At 38.7% G+C, this 12,649-nt stretch overlaps 1 protein-coding gene across 1 annotated transcript in view; it reads right to left on the reverse strand.

Moving 5' to 3' along the window:
• TENM2 (teneurin transmembrane protein 2) overlaps positions 1-12,649 on the reverse strand; it is a 1,257,685-nt gene that overhangs the window by 1,171,190 nt on the left and 73,846 nt on the right. The window contains exon 2 of the mRNA XM_069199351.1: positions 7,752-7,862. Coding sequence (XP_069055452.1) covers positions 7,752-7,862 — 111 coding nt within the window. The remainder of the gene's footprint in view (positions 1-7,751; positions 7,863-12,649) is intronic.

Below are 12,649 nucleotides of genomic sequence, written 5' to 3' on the forward strand. Positions count from 1 at the left end.
TGACCATGGGGACCCCCATGGGTTCCCTAGCACCCCGTCTCCACCAACCTTTGCATGGCGGTGGAACTCTGTGTTATTTTGATTTAAAGACATACGCGACCGTCTGTAAATAGCGCGACCAAGTTTGCCCACAATTCATTAGTCTGGTTTCATGTATATTTTAGTTGTGTGTATGTAGTGTTTCGTGCTCCTGAGGCGGGACCCAAGCACATTAGCAAACAGCCAGTAGCTACACAATAGTGTGTGTCCGAGTGTAAAGATATGGCCTATGTTGAAAACGTTTTGGTGTTGTGCACCTTGCCTAATATGTGATAGAAAGAGTACTGGTTCCTGAAGCACTGCTAAGAAGCCAGCTGCCAGTTCAAATAAATGTTAGTGCGTCTTCAATCCACTACCAGACTGTTCCTGAACCCTTTTTCTCACTCTTTCAGGTTCCTGCCTTCTCCCTTTGCGATCGATCACTTTGCTTTCTTTCTCTTCCTCTGTCTTTCCGATCTTTATATTTTTCTCTCTCTTGCACTCGATAAATATCTGATGCTGAAAAATAACTACCGGTCCCCAAAAATAAGTGCCATTCCCCAAAACTAAGTACTGGTGCCCCACACCAAAATGAAGCACTAGTTGTGAAATAAATCCAGAAAGGTGTTCCTTTCATTTCGGTTAATTACAGCTTTTATCATCGCATCTGATCGTTCCATCACTGTATGTGATAAGTCAACAACAACAGCGAACTTGCCGATTTAAGGTTGTGCCACAACTTATCATTAACTTTTGGTGGTGGTGGTGGTTGGAGGGTCCTTTTTATGTTTCATATGACATGTTTTCTCAGAATTACATAACCCATTCATATTCAAAATACTTAAGAAATTACCTATTTAATTGCTGGAGTTTAACAAATGTATGCACTTTATTTGAAGCATAAAAAATCACAACAGTCGGCAGGTGCAACTGTAGAAAAATAGATCATATAGAGAAATAAATCAACTTCGCAGTACAGGATAGAACACTAAATCCAAACAGCCGAACACCTCGGCTCAAACACAGAAGTAAAATGCCAGCAATTCAATTCAGCGTTTTTATTTGTGATTTGATCATTATAGTTGCCAACGAAAATGTCTGGCTCTAAGCTGCCATCTCCACCTTCCTGAAAATGCCTACTGCCCACCCTGCTCCTGTATGAAACGGGACTGCAGCTTACTTGCATGATGCACGGAATGGGTGCCCTCTGTTCATATTATCTGTACATGTTCTGCATGCTCCATATTAATATATGTCTAAAGCAACCATTTACTCTAGAGGCATGCAATTTTTTTTAAGCAAAACATGTACAGAGCTGTAATGAATGGAAACTAAACTTTTAATGGGCGATAGCCAAGACACTCACACTGGACACGTAAGATGTCACTGGCAGTTCAAAATGTTATCACCTGATAACAATTCCTGTGGCAGCATTACATGTCTATCATTACGCACTGGCAATAATAAATGTAAGCTTTGGGCACTTCAAATAGACACAAATAACTTAAGATAAATGAGAAAAATAAGAACAGGGAACACATTCCCCTTTTTACAAGTTTTTAAATCAGATTCATCCATTGCAAACACAGACAAGAAATGTAAAAGATTAAAAACAGGGAAAAATCAATTTTTTGTGATCACATCAGATGTGGACTGTAAGCTTGCAATCTGAAACTCAATTCAACATGTCCAATGTCAGGGAAAAAAGCTGATCATTTTTGTGCTTTCCAAATCCTATCTCACGGTGCTTGAAGTTCAGCCTCGCTCTGAAGAGGCTGCAAAATGGTGGGGATGATGAAAAGGAGCTTCTAACAAGTCAGCCAGTCGCGGAAGCCAAGGACTTCACTTTTGATGCCAATTTCTCCGAACCAGATGCTGCTCTTAAAACGCATTGCAATTGCTTCAACTGCTAGAAATCACAATTTTTCTTGCCTATTCCATATTACTCTGTGACTTGCAGAAACATTTAACATTTAGTCTGTAGTTTTTTCTGCACAAATTGTAGTTTATGGAGGATATATTTTTGGCTGCTTGATATTCGTGTGAGCTTTTCTTCTCCAAAACAGACAAGGGAAAGTACTTCAAATGCCTTGTCTTGCAACAGTATTCACACAGAAATTAGGTTTTTCTTAATTTTGCTTGGCCTGAAATCCTACAGAAACCTTAGAAACATCATAGTTACACTGATTACTTGCAGTGTAACGATTAAGAAAAGAGTCAGAAAGTGTGTGAGAATGTTGGAGAACATGAGAAGCAGAGGTGAAAGAATGAAAGAAGTGGACAATGGGAATGGTGAAGAAAGAAGCGCAGTGCTGGAGAAAAGAGAACTCAGAAGAGAGCGGCATAGTCAAAAGAACAAAGAGAGGAGAAGGAAATGTACCTTGGGAAGAAAAGAATAACACTTTGTGAAATGAGAAAATTAGTTAGCATATAATATAGTATAGCATGATAAGATAGGCTGTATCATACGGTATTTGTATAAAACAAACCTAGCTGGAGCGTGACAGATCGCCTTTGAAGATTGACTCGTAAGTTCATCAGATGTTGTGTCAAAATACCCACAGAGGCATGTCTTTAGTACTCTAAATACCTGCCTCTATCTTTCCTAATTGGATGAAATAGGCATATGTAAAATGACGTTGTGTATATTTCTTTATGTTGCTTAATGAAGTAGAGTATATATACACTAAAAACAAACTTCATCAGTCTCCTTTATATATGTATTTTAAAGAGCTATCAGTTTGTTAAGTTGATATCTCTTAGCTTCTGGTATACTTGCATGCGCCATTTCTCAAAGATGAGATTAAAGGGAAATAGGCGTCTGATTTGGTGGATGTAGTTTTGGTCAGCCCTGGCCCTGGCCCTCTGAAGTCATGGTAGAAATGGTGATGGATTTTCATTTAAACAATACTCTCAATACTCAAGATATGATAAACAAATTGGTCATAAACTACAGGTTGCACAAAGATCCGATGTAGCATTAAAAACCAATTTCTTCATAATTCTTTTTAATTCCAAATTGGTTGTAGCCTCCACAAATTAACTTTTTTCTGGCCAATGTGTTTCGTTCTTTTGAAACTTCTTCAGGGCTTTGCAATAAGTGTATTTTCATTTAATCCTTAAAGATGTGAGACTCAGGTTCCCGGAATTCAGAATGCAGAGATCACAATATCATGCATTTATCTGCATAGTCCATGTCAGGGGAGGACACAGTCGATCAAGCTAATTGATATTAATACTGGGGACCCGAGGCTCACATAATTAGGAATTAAATAAAAATACACTTATTGCAAAGCCCTACAGAACCTGGAAAAGAACAAAACACAGTGACTGCAATACACAGTTTATTTGGTCAGGCTACACTTAATGTGGTGAGAAGATGAATTACGAATATAGAATTTGTTTTAATTCTACTTTGCACCTTCATGCAATCAGTTCAATTTAGAAGACTGATTTCTGTAAACATTTTGATGTGTTATTTAGTTATAGTTTATTACTAATTTCTTTATCATATCTTGAACAGGGAGTTTATTGTTTAAATCAAGCTATGCAACATCTTTGATTGTCTCTATGTGAGGGATGGTGGTGGCTGATACTTTGTTAACTTGTGCACCATTAATAATATTTTGAATCAAAGCTTACTTTTGTTCACAATAATGATAAATGCAGGGTGATGGAATTTCAGTTCTGGTATTCTATGAATTGGAATACAACGTTATTAATCTTTCCAACAATAAGCGTATTGTGGCTACTAAATAATTACAATACATGCCTCACTCAAAACATTAAACAATCAAAACAAGAAGGCAAAATCCATGTACCTGGCCAGACAAACCTTTTCGAAGATGGCAAAATGGATTCTGTTTGCCAATTGGTCAACCTTTGCAATGAAAGATAGAGGTGATTAACTAGTGAGTTGCATTGTGTTTTTGCTTTGTTTTGATTTTCAAATCTGAATCTTAATTCTAGGTGCTGTTGTCCTAATATTGAATATTAACAAAACCTTCCCAACAGATTGCATTTTTGCTTCCTTGCTATTTGGCAGCAATTAAAATCGGACTGTTTTTTATTCTTTAGGTTTTGTCTTGTTTGTTTTCCGATTTTTTAATGTCTAATGTGCTCTAAGCCAGTACTAGTCTTCCTCTTATGAGATTCAATGTGATGCACAGGATGCACTGCTCTTGCAGTGCTACATTATTTCTGATAATCTGTAAAAGACCAGTCTATATCTTCATGTATCCTTGTTACTGTAAGATTTCCGACATTCTCTTTCCAGGCCTTTAAGCTGTTTTTTATGTGGTGCAATTAGTCATTATACCATGGAGAGAGAGGAAGAATTCAATGATGTTTCTTTCTAGTAGTGGAAAATAACACATTGAGTGATGTTCTAATCCAAAATGGTCTTAAAGTAGAGAGTTAATATAGCTAGCAAACTGACCATTCTGTCTCGCTAACTACCTCCCAATGTCCTAAGAAGAGAGTCAAATTCACTTTTCACACAATCATTTTCTATGAAGCTCATTTATCAAATTATTAACTACACTCCCACAAACATCACCTGAAGTCGTATTCAAGCTAATGAATTAATAACTATGACTAAATGCTTGCAGCAACACACACTGGAAGATAAAGGACACAAAGCCATCAGACAACATTGTGTTGTGGATATCAAGATGTGTACATTTCATAGTTTAAATCTGGGATTTATGACAAAAAACACTCACAAACTACCGTGCTCATTCAACCTTCCATATCCCACACAATATCCATATCCACACACCAAAAGCAAATGGCACTTCATATACAGAGTGGAGAATGTTCACTGGCCAAATAGGGATATGGTTGTCAAGTTAACTTCTAATGATAATCTAAATATACTGTAGGTTCAGACCACCGAAATAGATTGTAGAGAATGTGTGTGACTAGTTTTGCACCAATGCAAATATCTCAATCCACGACATATGAGATGAGAAACATAACTGTGTTTCAGGTGCTTTTTTGCTCTGCACTTAATGGAGCGTTAATAAACACTGAGTTTTGATGAGAGGTGAGGTACCAATAATGCACATTTACTAAAATAGCACCACTCAAATAGTCCTTTAGAAACATGAATCTAGGCTTTTCTAAGCTCCAACTCTCAGGTCTTAAATGCTGATAATATGGTCAGAGTCCGTATTTGAAAGGTATAAACCGTGATTCCATGCTTTCTCTGATTGTGTTTTCTGACAAATTGTCAAAAAGAAAAAAGAGAGGGATATCATCATAATTAAAATGAAACTATTCAAAATTAGCCATGCCTTGGAAACGGTTGCCATGGAAATATTATAATACTTCTGAATGGCAATAACAAAGGATCGCCTCAGACACCCGCATTTTGCTCGGGTACCACTCACGGCAAGCTGAACTGTTTAGTAGGTGAGAGTTTAGGGGTGTTAAACTATGCACCTCGTCCACAGTGATATTATCGGCCAGCAGCCACAATATTTTTAAGTGAAGTGCAATGTACTCGTGCAATTAGGGTCCCTGGAGAGCTGGAATAAATGGTAAATGGTTCTGGATAATCCATAAACCAAAAGATAGATCCATTTTCATGATGTGGGGTTTTCTATTGGAAAGGCCCTTCTATTCAATGTAACAATAGATTCTTTGTCCAATGTTAATATTTTAAACCATGTATCAATTTATGTGACAGCATTGTTGTTATGTCTGCCCAGTTTCCTTTGCTTCATAAAAAATACACGACCTGATAGTCACCTCAACATGTTTTGTATCTGTGTCTTTTGATGTTGCTTGTAATTTAGTGCTTTAACGTTGTAATTTCTCTAAAATTAGATTTGTTTGTCAGAATTATTTAAAATAGAGTTAGGTGCAGGCATCTAACATGGGATATCTACTGTGGGCACCTCTTAAAGACACATGGGCCCTAATTATGATAGGTTTAGTTATCAATAGGCTGACAGCCATTCTTCCAGCTGCATGAAAAAGCAATAGGAGGGAAAGTTCTCCCAGTTTTAATGTTTTTTTCTGCCTGGTCCTTCAGTGGAGCATGCAGGGAAAATGCTTTCTCTCAGCAAGGGAGGGCAAATCAACGTCCTTTCCAGAGAGGGGTCTGTGTGATTTCCATCCTCACCCTCAGACCAGCCAGAGTCCAAGCAACTATTAACTTCCAGTACATCTGTAAAACGCATATATCACTGTGGGTGCCTATTGTCTTATCCGTGGCAGTGGACAATGCTAATTAGACATGTGATATGGGAGTGGCCATATCTGCACGGGCCATGCACCCATTTGCTAGCCAATCCCACCCCTCGCCTGTCTGCTGGAAATGATGGGCATAACTTTCATTCATTAGTCCATTTATTTCTGGTTGGAGCCTCTCACCATCTGATTATTCCGATAATGTGAGATCCTGATTATGAAACAGTGGGTGAGACCACCAGCAGATAGCTGAAGCTGTTCGTTTAGGTAATGCAGGCCAAATTATTTTTGTTTAGGAAAGAATGACACTTTACATTACATAAAATATCACAAATGTAGGTGTACAATGCTCTACGCAAGTTGTTTTAAAGCCTCAGGTTGTACCCTGGGTCCACAGAGTTTTTTTAATTCTTTAGTTGCTTGCCAATGGTTCTTCTGTCTTACTTCTTTTAATATTTTCCACAACATTTTTTCTTCTTACTTGAATAATGGCATCATAATTCTACCTTCCTTGTATACATGACCAGGTCAGACTCCCATCAGTCTTATTGAACTAAACTGGAAGTTTTTGGTGAAATTGTCCAACAGGGAATACCCAAGATACCGAAGCCTAACAAGGTACATACGCATGACTTTTCTCTGTGAATGCTGTCTAAATACTACATCTGTTTTGCTAGGACTACGCCTATTCAGCTGCCAACCACATTGAAAATTCCATACAGTGTAATCCTCACATGAGATGAGATGATCCTGCCAGTAACCTACTTTCAAACGTTAACGTTCCACAATCTTGCTGTTACAATCAGTGTAAATCTATTTGGATCTCAGAATATTGCTAATGTGAGTCTAACAAACCATGGAGGTTTATTTGAACAATGCAAGGTATTAGAAGTTTAATAAGTTATTACAACAGAAATGGTGTTCCTGCTTTACTGTTATTTATTTGAAAACGTCAGTATATTTGTAAACAAATTAGATTCATAATTATTGATATCTTCATTCTTTTGATTAAATATTTACAACATATCAACACACCACAGTTTCATTAATGTGCAGGCTTAATGATTCATTTAAACTTCGGACAACTTATAAGTAATGTGGATGCATGACTTCATTTTATGATAAACATTCTTGGGACGTACTACGGGGCAATGGAAAGCCTCATACCCCAAGAAGAGTAGATGTTACTTGGTGTTGTGAATCAAGTACAAAACAGATATACTCTACATGTGACAATATTGGAGATAAGAGTTTCTTGGTAGCCACATGATGTGCAAATATTAAATATGACAGTAATTATGGCAGAGTTGCTGTTTGAAGGCTCTAGTGGGACAATTCATACTGAAGAGACCTTAACAACCAACCAACACAATTAGTTAAAACTAGCCTTAGCAAAAAAAGAAACATAACCATCTTGATGAAGCAGACAAAACTGATCCTTTGTGGAGCGTTGTCATGGACAAACTCGATGGTGTTTTATAAACAGTGTATCCATTCATAATCAATCATCTACAATCAGTGTCCAATGAATTTACCTCGGAGGGATGAAAAGCTGAGTGAAACTTGCTGGGACTGGAACCTCTGAGCTTCTGGTTGCACAGATCTGAGTGTTGCTGCATTACCCAACTTAGCTATCTCTCCGGCATCTACAAATATAAACAAATGACGAATAATAAACTGATCATTTGTGGCCATTTCGAAAGAGAAGTAGGACGCATGTATACGTTTGTCATTGTGCATTTCTGTGTTACTTCTTTACTAGGTGTACTTTCATGTATATATTAGTCTTTCTCAAATAAAAAATAATAATATTTTATAACAATGTGAAAATGTCATTTTTATAGGGCACTAAATAAAGCATATTAAAGCCAACGTTTGCTATAACATTAACTACAACACTGGCATGATCATGGTAGAAAACAATGATAAGTCTCAGGGCTACTAACACATTTGTAAATGACCTTTTTGTTTCTGTAGGGAGTGTCCTAAGAAATCATTGAGTAATTGTTTCACACAACTGAGGACAACAACTTCAGCATGACTCGATAGATGAGATATAACAACAGCATATCTTTACCAAATACGTTAGAATGTTAATACGAAGTTCATTCAAAGAAACTGTAGAATACTGAAAATTTAGTAAGACTGCAAAAAGTAGTTATTTAAAAAAGGACATTGTAGTAGCAACTGCCCTGATACAGTGCGCTGTGACACTTTGAAGGAAGTATCAACTTCCACTCATAGCTGGGGTTTCCTCTTCTAGTCAGGTTTAGGGTTTCACTACCCTTCTTTCATTTCAATGGCTGCGTTATGCTTTTTAACATGCCTGGTATACAGCTTGGCACAAATGTTAATATGGTCTTTATTTCCTCTCGACATTTCAGTGTAACAAATTTTTGTCAAAGTTACCACAAATATCAATCACGTTCTAGTGTCCCACGGCCGACAAAGGAACACACATTGTTTTCAAGAACATATTAAAACAATTGACAGGCCAAGACCAAGCCCCTTGGGTAACTATAAAGTATCCATTTACATTCCACTATCAAGGTTCTTCAAACTCACAGCCCTTTGTTGGAATAATAGGCTTAAGTCAATTTGATGGATAGTTTAGTTTATGCCAACTTATTTAATTAGAAAGTGTGAAATACTCAAGTTATTTTTTAATAGCGTGTATTTATGTTATCAGACACAGAGAGGCTCACGTGAAAAAAGATCAAATTATAAACGGGAAGTAGCTGCCTAAGCTAACAGTGAGCAAGGAGATATGCAGTCAAAATCGTCCTTTAGGAATGTTGCATGGACATTAGAAATTTTCAAAAAGGTCTAACATGCAATACAAGCTTTGAGCAGGCACTAATCCATTCAATCAGTATTTGCAAGTGGTGGTAGTGCAGGTGGAACTCAGGTACCACTGCTACAAACAGCATTCTCGAGAGAGCTTTGCTGTATATTCCAAGATGTACAATTACAGAAACGAGGTAATATTTCTCCAGGCTATTGACCTTCATCAAGTATTGGCATATGCAACTCGAATAGGAATTCTCTGACTTCACGAGATACATAGATAGAGGTAAAGCACAGCATCAATGGGCTACCTGCAACGATGTCCCTGTAGACACAGCACTGGGAAACATGAATTTGATTTCCAGTGCAACATGCAACTGTGGATCTAATCTGCTTGATGAGTAAATGTGGGCTTTTGTGCCTCTCTGCGTGATGCAATTAGTTCAACCAGTTATTCACATCTGACTTGAGGATGATAATAGAGAGATCTATAACCATGTGTTTCAGTACAGGTTGAAAACAAGAAATATCCGGGTTTTGTGTGTGCTCAAAGTAAACGAATAGTTCAATTCAATGAAAGTAGGGTAACTTTTGAGTGGATAAAGAACAGATAGTCGTGCATGCTGGTTTTAACATCAAGGATAAGGGTAAATACATATATTAAATAAAAAGAAGAACAGCTCTAAATTACTTTTGAACAAACATGGGTGGGGATGATTTCCTGCATTTTTAGCTTATACGAGTGAAGTTATAGAATACAAGCCTGTTTCATAGAGGTACGCCCGATTAAATCCAGGAAATGAGTAAAGTTGTATCTTCATATGGTTTTGTCGAAGAAAATATGTTCTTAGTGTATCAGTAATCAAACATAGCCCCAGGATGCATCAGTAGACCTTTAAGTGTGTTCAAATACCTATGGTCATAGAAGATCTTCAAAGCAACCTTCATGTCACAAACGGTATAAAATAATGTGTCATATTTCCAGACTAATCCAGTATTTCTTTTGTATTATTGTTTCAAATTACGAAAGCATTCCACTTGTTTCACTGTCCCACATTTAATAAATAAAGAAGGAATATTAACTCTATTAATAATGAAACCGTAACATAAGTGAGATGCAAACCAATACATTTGAAATACCAAATGTAGGTTTAGTTCAACACTGAATGTACCTAGGTAAGTTTCTAGTGAATTGGACTGCATAAATCGCGCTTTCCAGATTGCGGGTTATTTCGTCTCTGGACCACTTTGTAAAACCTGACCTAGAAACGTGGTCCTTAAGGCCACCCAACTTATGTAGCTATTTCCTGTGTTCTCTACAATTAATTATTGTTCACTGCTCATTCTTTGATTGACGGTGGATGGATTCCAAAACATACCACCCCAGGTCTTACCAACTCACACAGATATCTCTTTTTCTGAGAAAATAAATTGGTGACAGATGACTGTGGGATTTAATGTGGAACAGTTAAGTGCCTAATAGATCAGACAAGAGTGGTGTCAAAGAACATTGATGGCTTGGACACTAACCATTCATGACACGAGCCATAGATTAATGGATGATTTCCCTTGGAATAGTTCTTTATTAAACACCTCACACTAGGAATCCTAATGTATACTAATGATGGGGAACGTATCCTCAAATCTCATATAAGATTTAGTACTTATTGTGAGAAACTGCATTGCCGGTTGAGGGGCATGAAATCCCACTCTGGTAGGAGCCACATTCTTTGTCAGGGTGAGGCACAAGCAAACCCCAAATTAACCTGTGCTGAAGCTTCTGGCAGCTTGGCACAGAGGACTCAGGATTAGCTTAGAGGCAACGTGTAAAGTATTTATGCAACACTTCAAACTGTGATAAAGTGAAATCATAAACAAAGAAAAATCCCACATCAATATAGAAACATGGAGTATTTTTAATAAATAAACCAAGACAAACATTACAACAATCCAATCAGTAGAACCAGAGATATGCAGGTTGTTAAAAATGGGGTCTTTGGTTGGCAGTCAGGTTACCCCCTGTCCAAGCAAGGAGCCTCACTATAGTCAGGGTAAAGGACTTCGGTGGTGCTGCAGGGGTGTCAGGCCTGAGAGGGTCGTCGCACTCCAGTGAGGACCACAGAGTCGGTTGCAGGTGGCGTCAATGGATTCGGCGGCAGTGGCGGTCCGGAGTCGTCCAAAGTTGGTTCTCTTGGATTTTCACCAGCTTCTCCTTTCAAGGGCCGAAGGACTGAACAGGGCACCACTTGTCAGTGCAGGAGTCTCAGCAGAGAGTCCAGGTGCTAGTAGGGGAAGTCTTTGATGGCCCTGAGACTTCAAAACAAGGGGCAAGCTCAGTCCAAGCCCTTGGAGATATTTCTCAAGCAGGAATATGCCACAAAGTCCAGTCTTTCTCACCTTTCACAGGCAGAAGCAGCAACTGCAGGATAGCTCCACAAAGCACAGTCACAGGCAGGGCAGCACTTCTCCTCAGCTCTTTTCCTTGGCAGAGGTTCCTCTTGATTCCAGAAGTGATCTAATTTTAAGGGGTTTTTGGGGCTCTTCTTATACCCCTTTCTTTCTTTGAAGTGGGCCTACTTCAAAGGAAAGACTCTCTGGTTTGTAAGATCCTGCCTTTCCCAGGCCAGGCCCCAGACACACACCAGGGGGTCAGAGACTGCATTGTGTAAGGGCAAGCACAGCCCTTTCAGGTGTGAGTGACCACTCCCCCCTCCCTCCTAGCACAGATGGCTCATCAGGATATGCAGGAAACACCCCAGCTCCCTTTGTGTCACTGTCTAGAGAGAGATGCAAACAGCCCAACTGTCAAACGGACCGAGACAGGGAATCCACAAACAGGCAGAGTCAAAGAATGGTTTAAGCAAGAAAATGCCTACTTTCTAAAAGTGGCATTTTCAAACATGCAATCTAAAAACCAACTTCACTAAAAGATGTATTTTTAAATTGTGAGCTCAGGGACCCTAAACTCCACATTTCAATTAGCTCCCTAAGGGAATCTGCACTTTAATAATATTTAAAGACAGCCCCAATGTTAACCTATGAGAGGGACAGGACTTGCAACAGTGAAAAGCAAATTTGGCAGTATTTCACTGTTAGGACATATAAAACACATGTACATGCCCCACCTTTAACATACACTGCACCCTGCCCATGGGGCTATCTAGGGCCTAACGTAGGGGTGCCTTACATGTATGAAAAGGGAAGGTTTAGGCCTGGCAAGTGGGTACACTTGGCAAGTCGAATTGGCAGTTTAAAACTGCACACACAGACTCTTCAGTGGCAGGTCTGAGCCATGTTTACAGGGCTACTAATATGGATGGCACAACCAGTGCTGCAGGTCCACTAGTAGCATTTGATTTACAGGCTCTGGGCACCTCTAGTGCACTGTACTGGGGACTTACTAGTAACTCAAATATGCCAATCATGGAAGGTCAATTACACATATATTTTACATAGGAGCACTTGCACTTTAGCACTGGATAGCTGTGGTAAAGGGCATAGAGTAACAAAAACAGCAAAAACAGAGTCCAGCATACATCAACAACCTGGGAAACAGAGGCAAAAAGTTAGGGGAGACCACGCCAAGGATGCCAAGTCTAACACAGGTATAGAGATTTCAGTAAATATAGCACCAAAAAAGCACAAA

Source organism: Pleurodeles waltl, chromosome 7, assembly GCF_031143425.1.
Source record: "Pleurodeles waltl isolate 20211129_DDA chromosome 7, aPleWal1.hap1.20221129, whole genome shotgun sequence".
In the NCBI taxonomy this organism is placed as follows: domain Eukaryota; kingdom Metazoa; phylum Chordata; class Amphibia; order Caudata; family Salamandridae; genus Pleurodeles; species Pleurodeles waltl.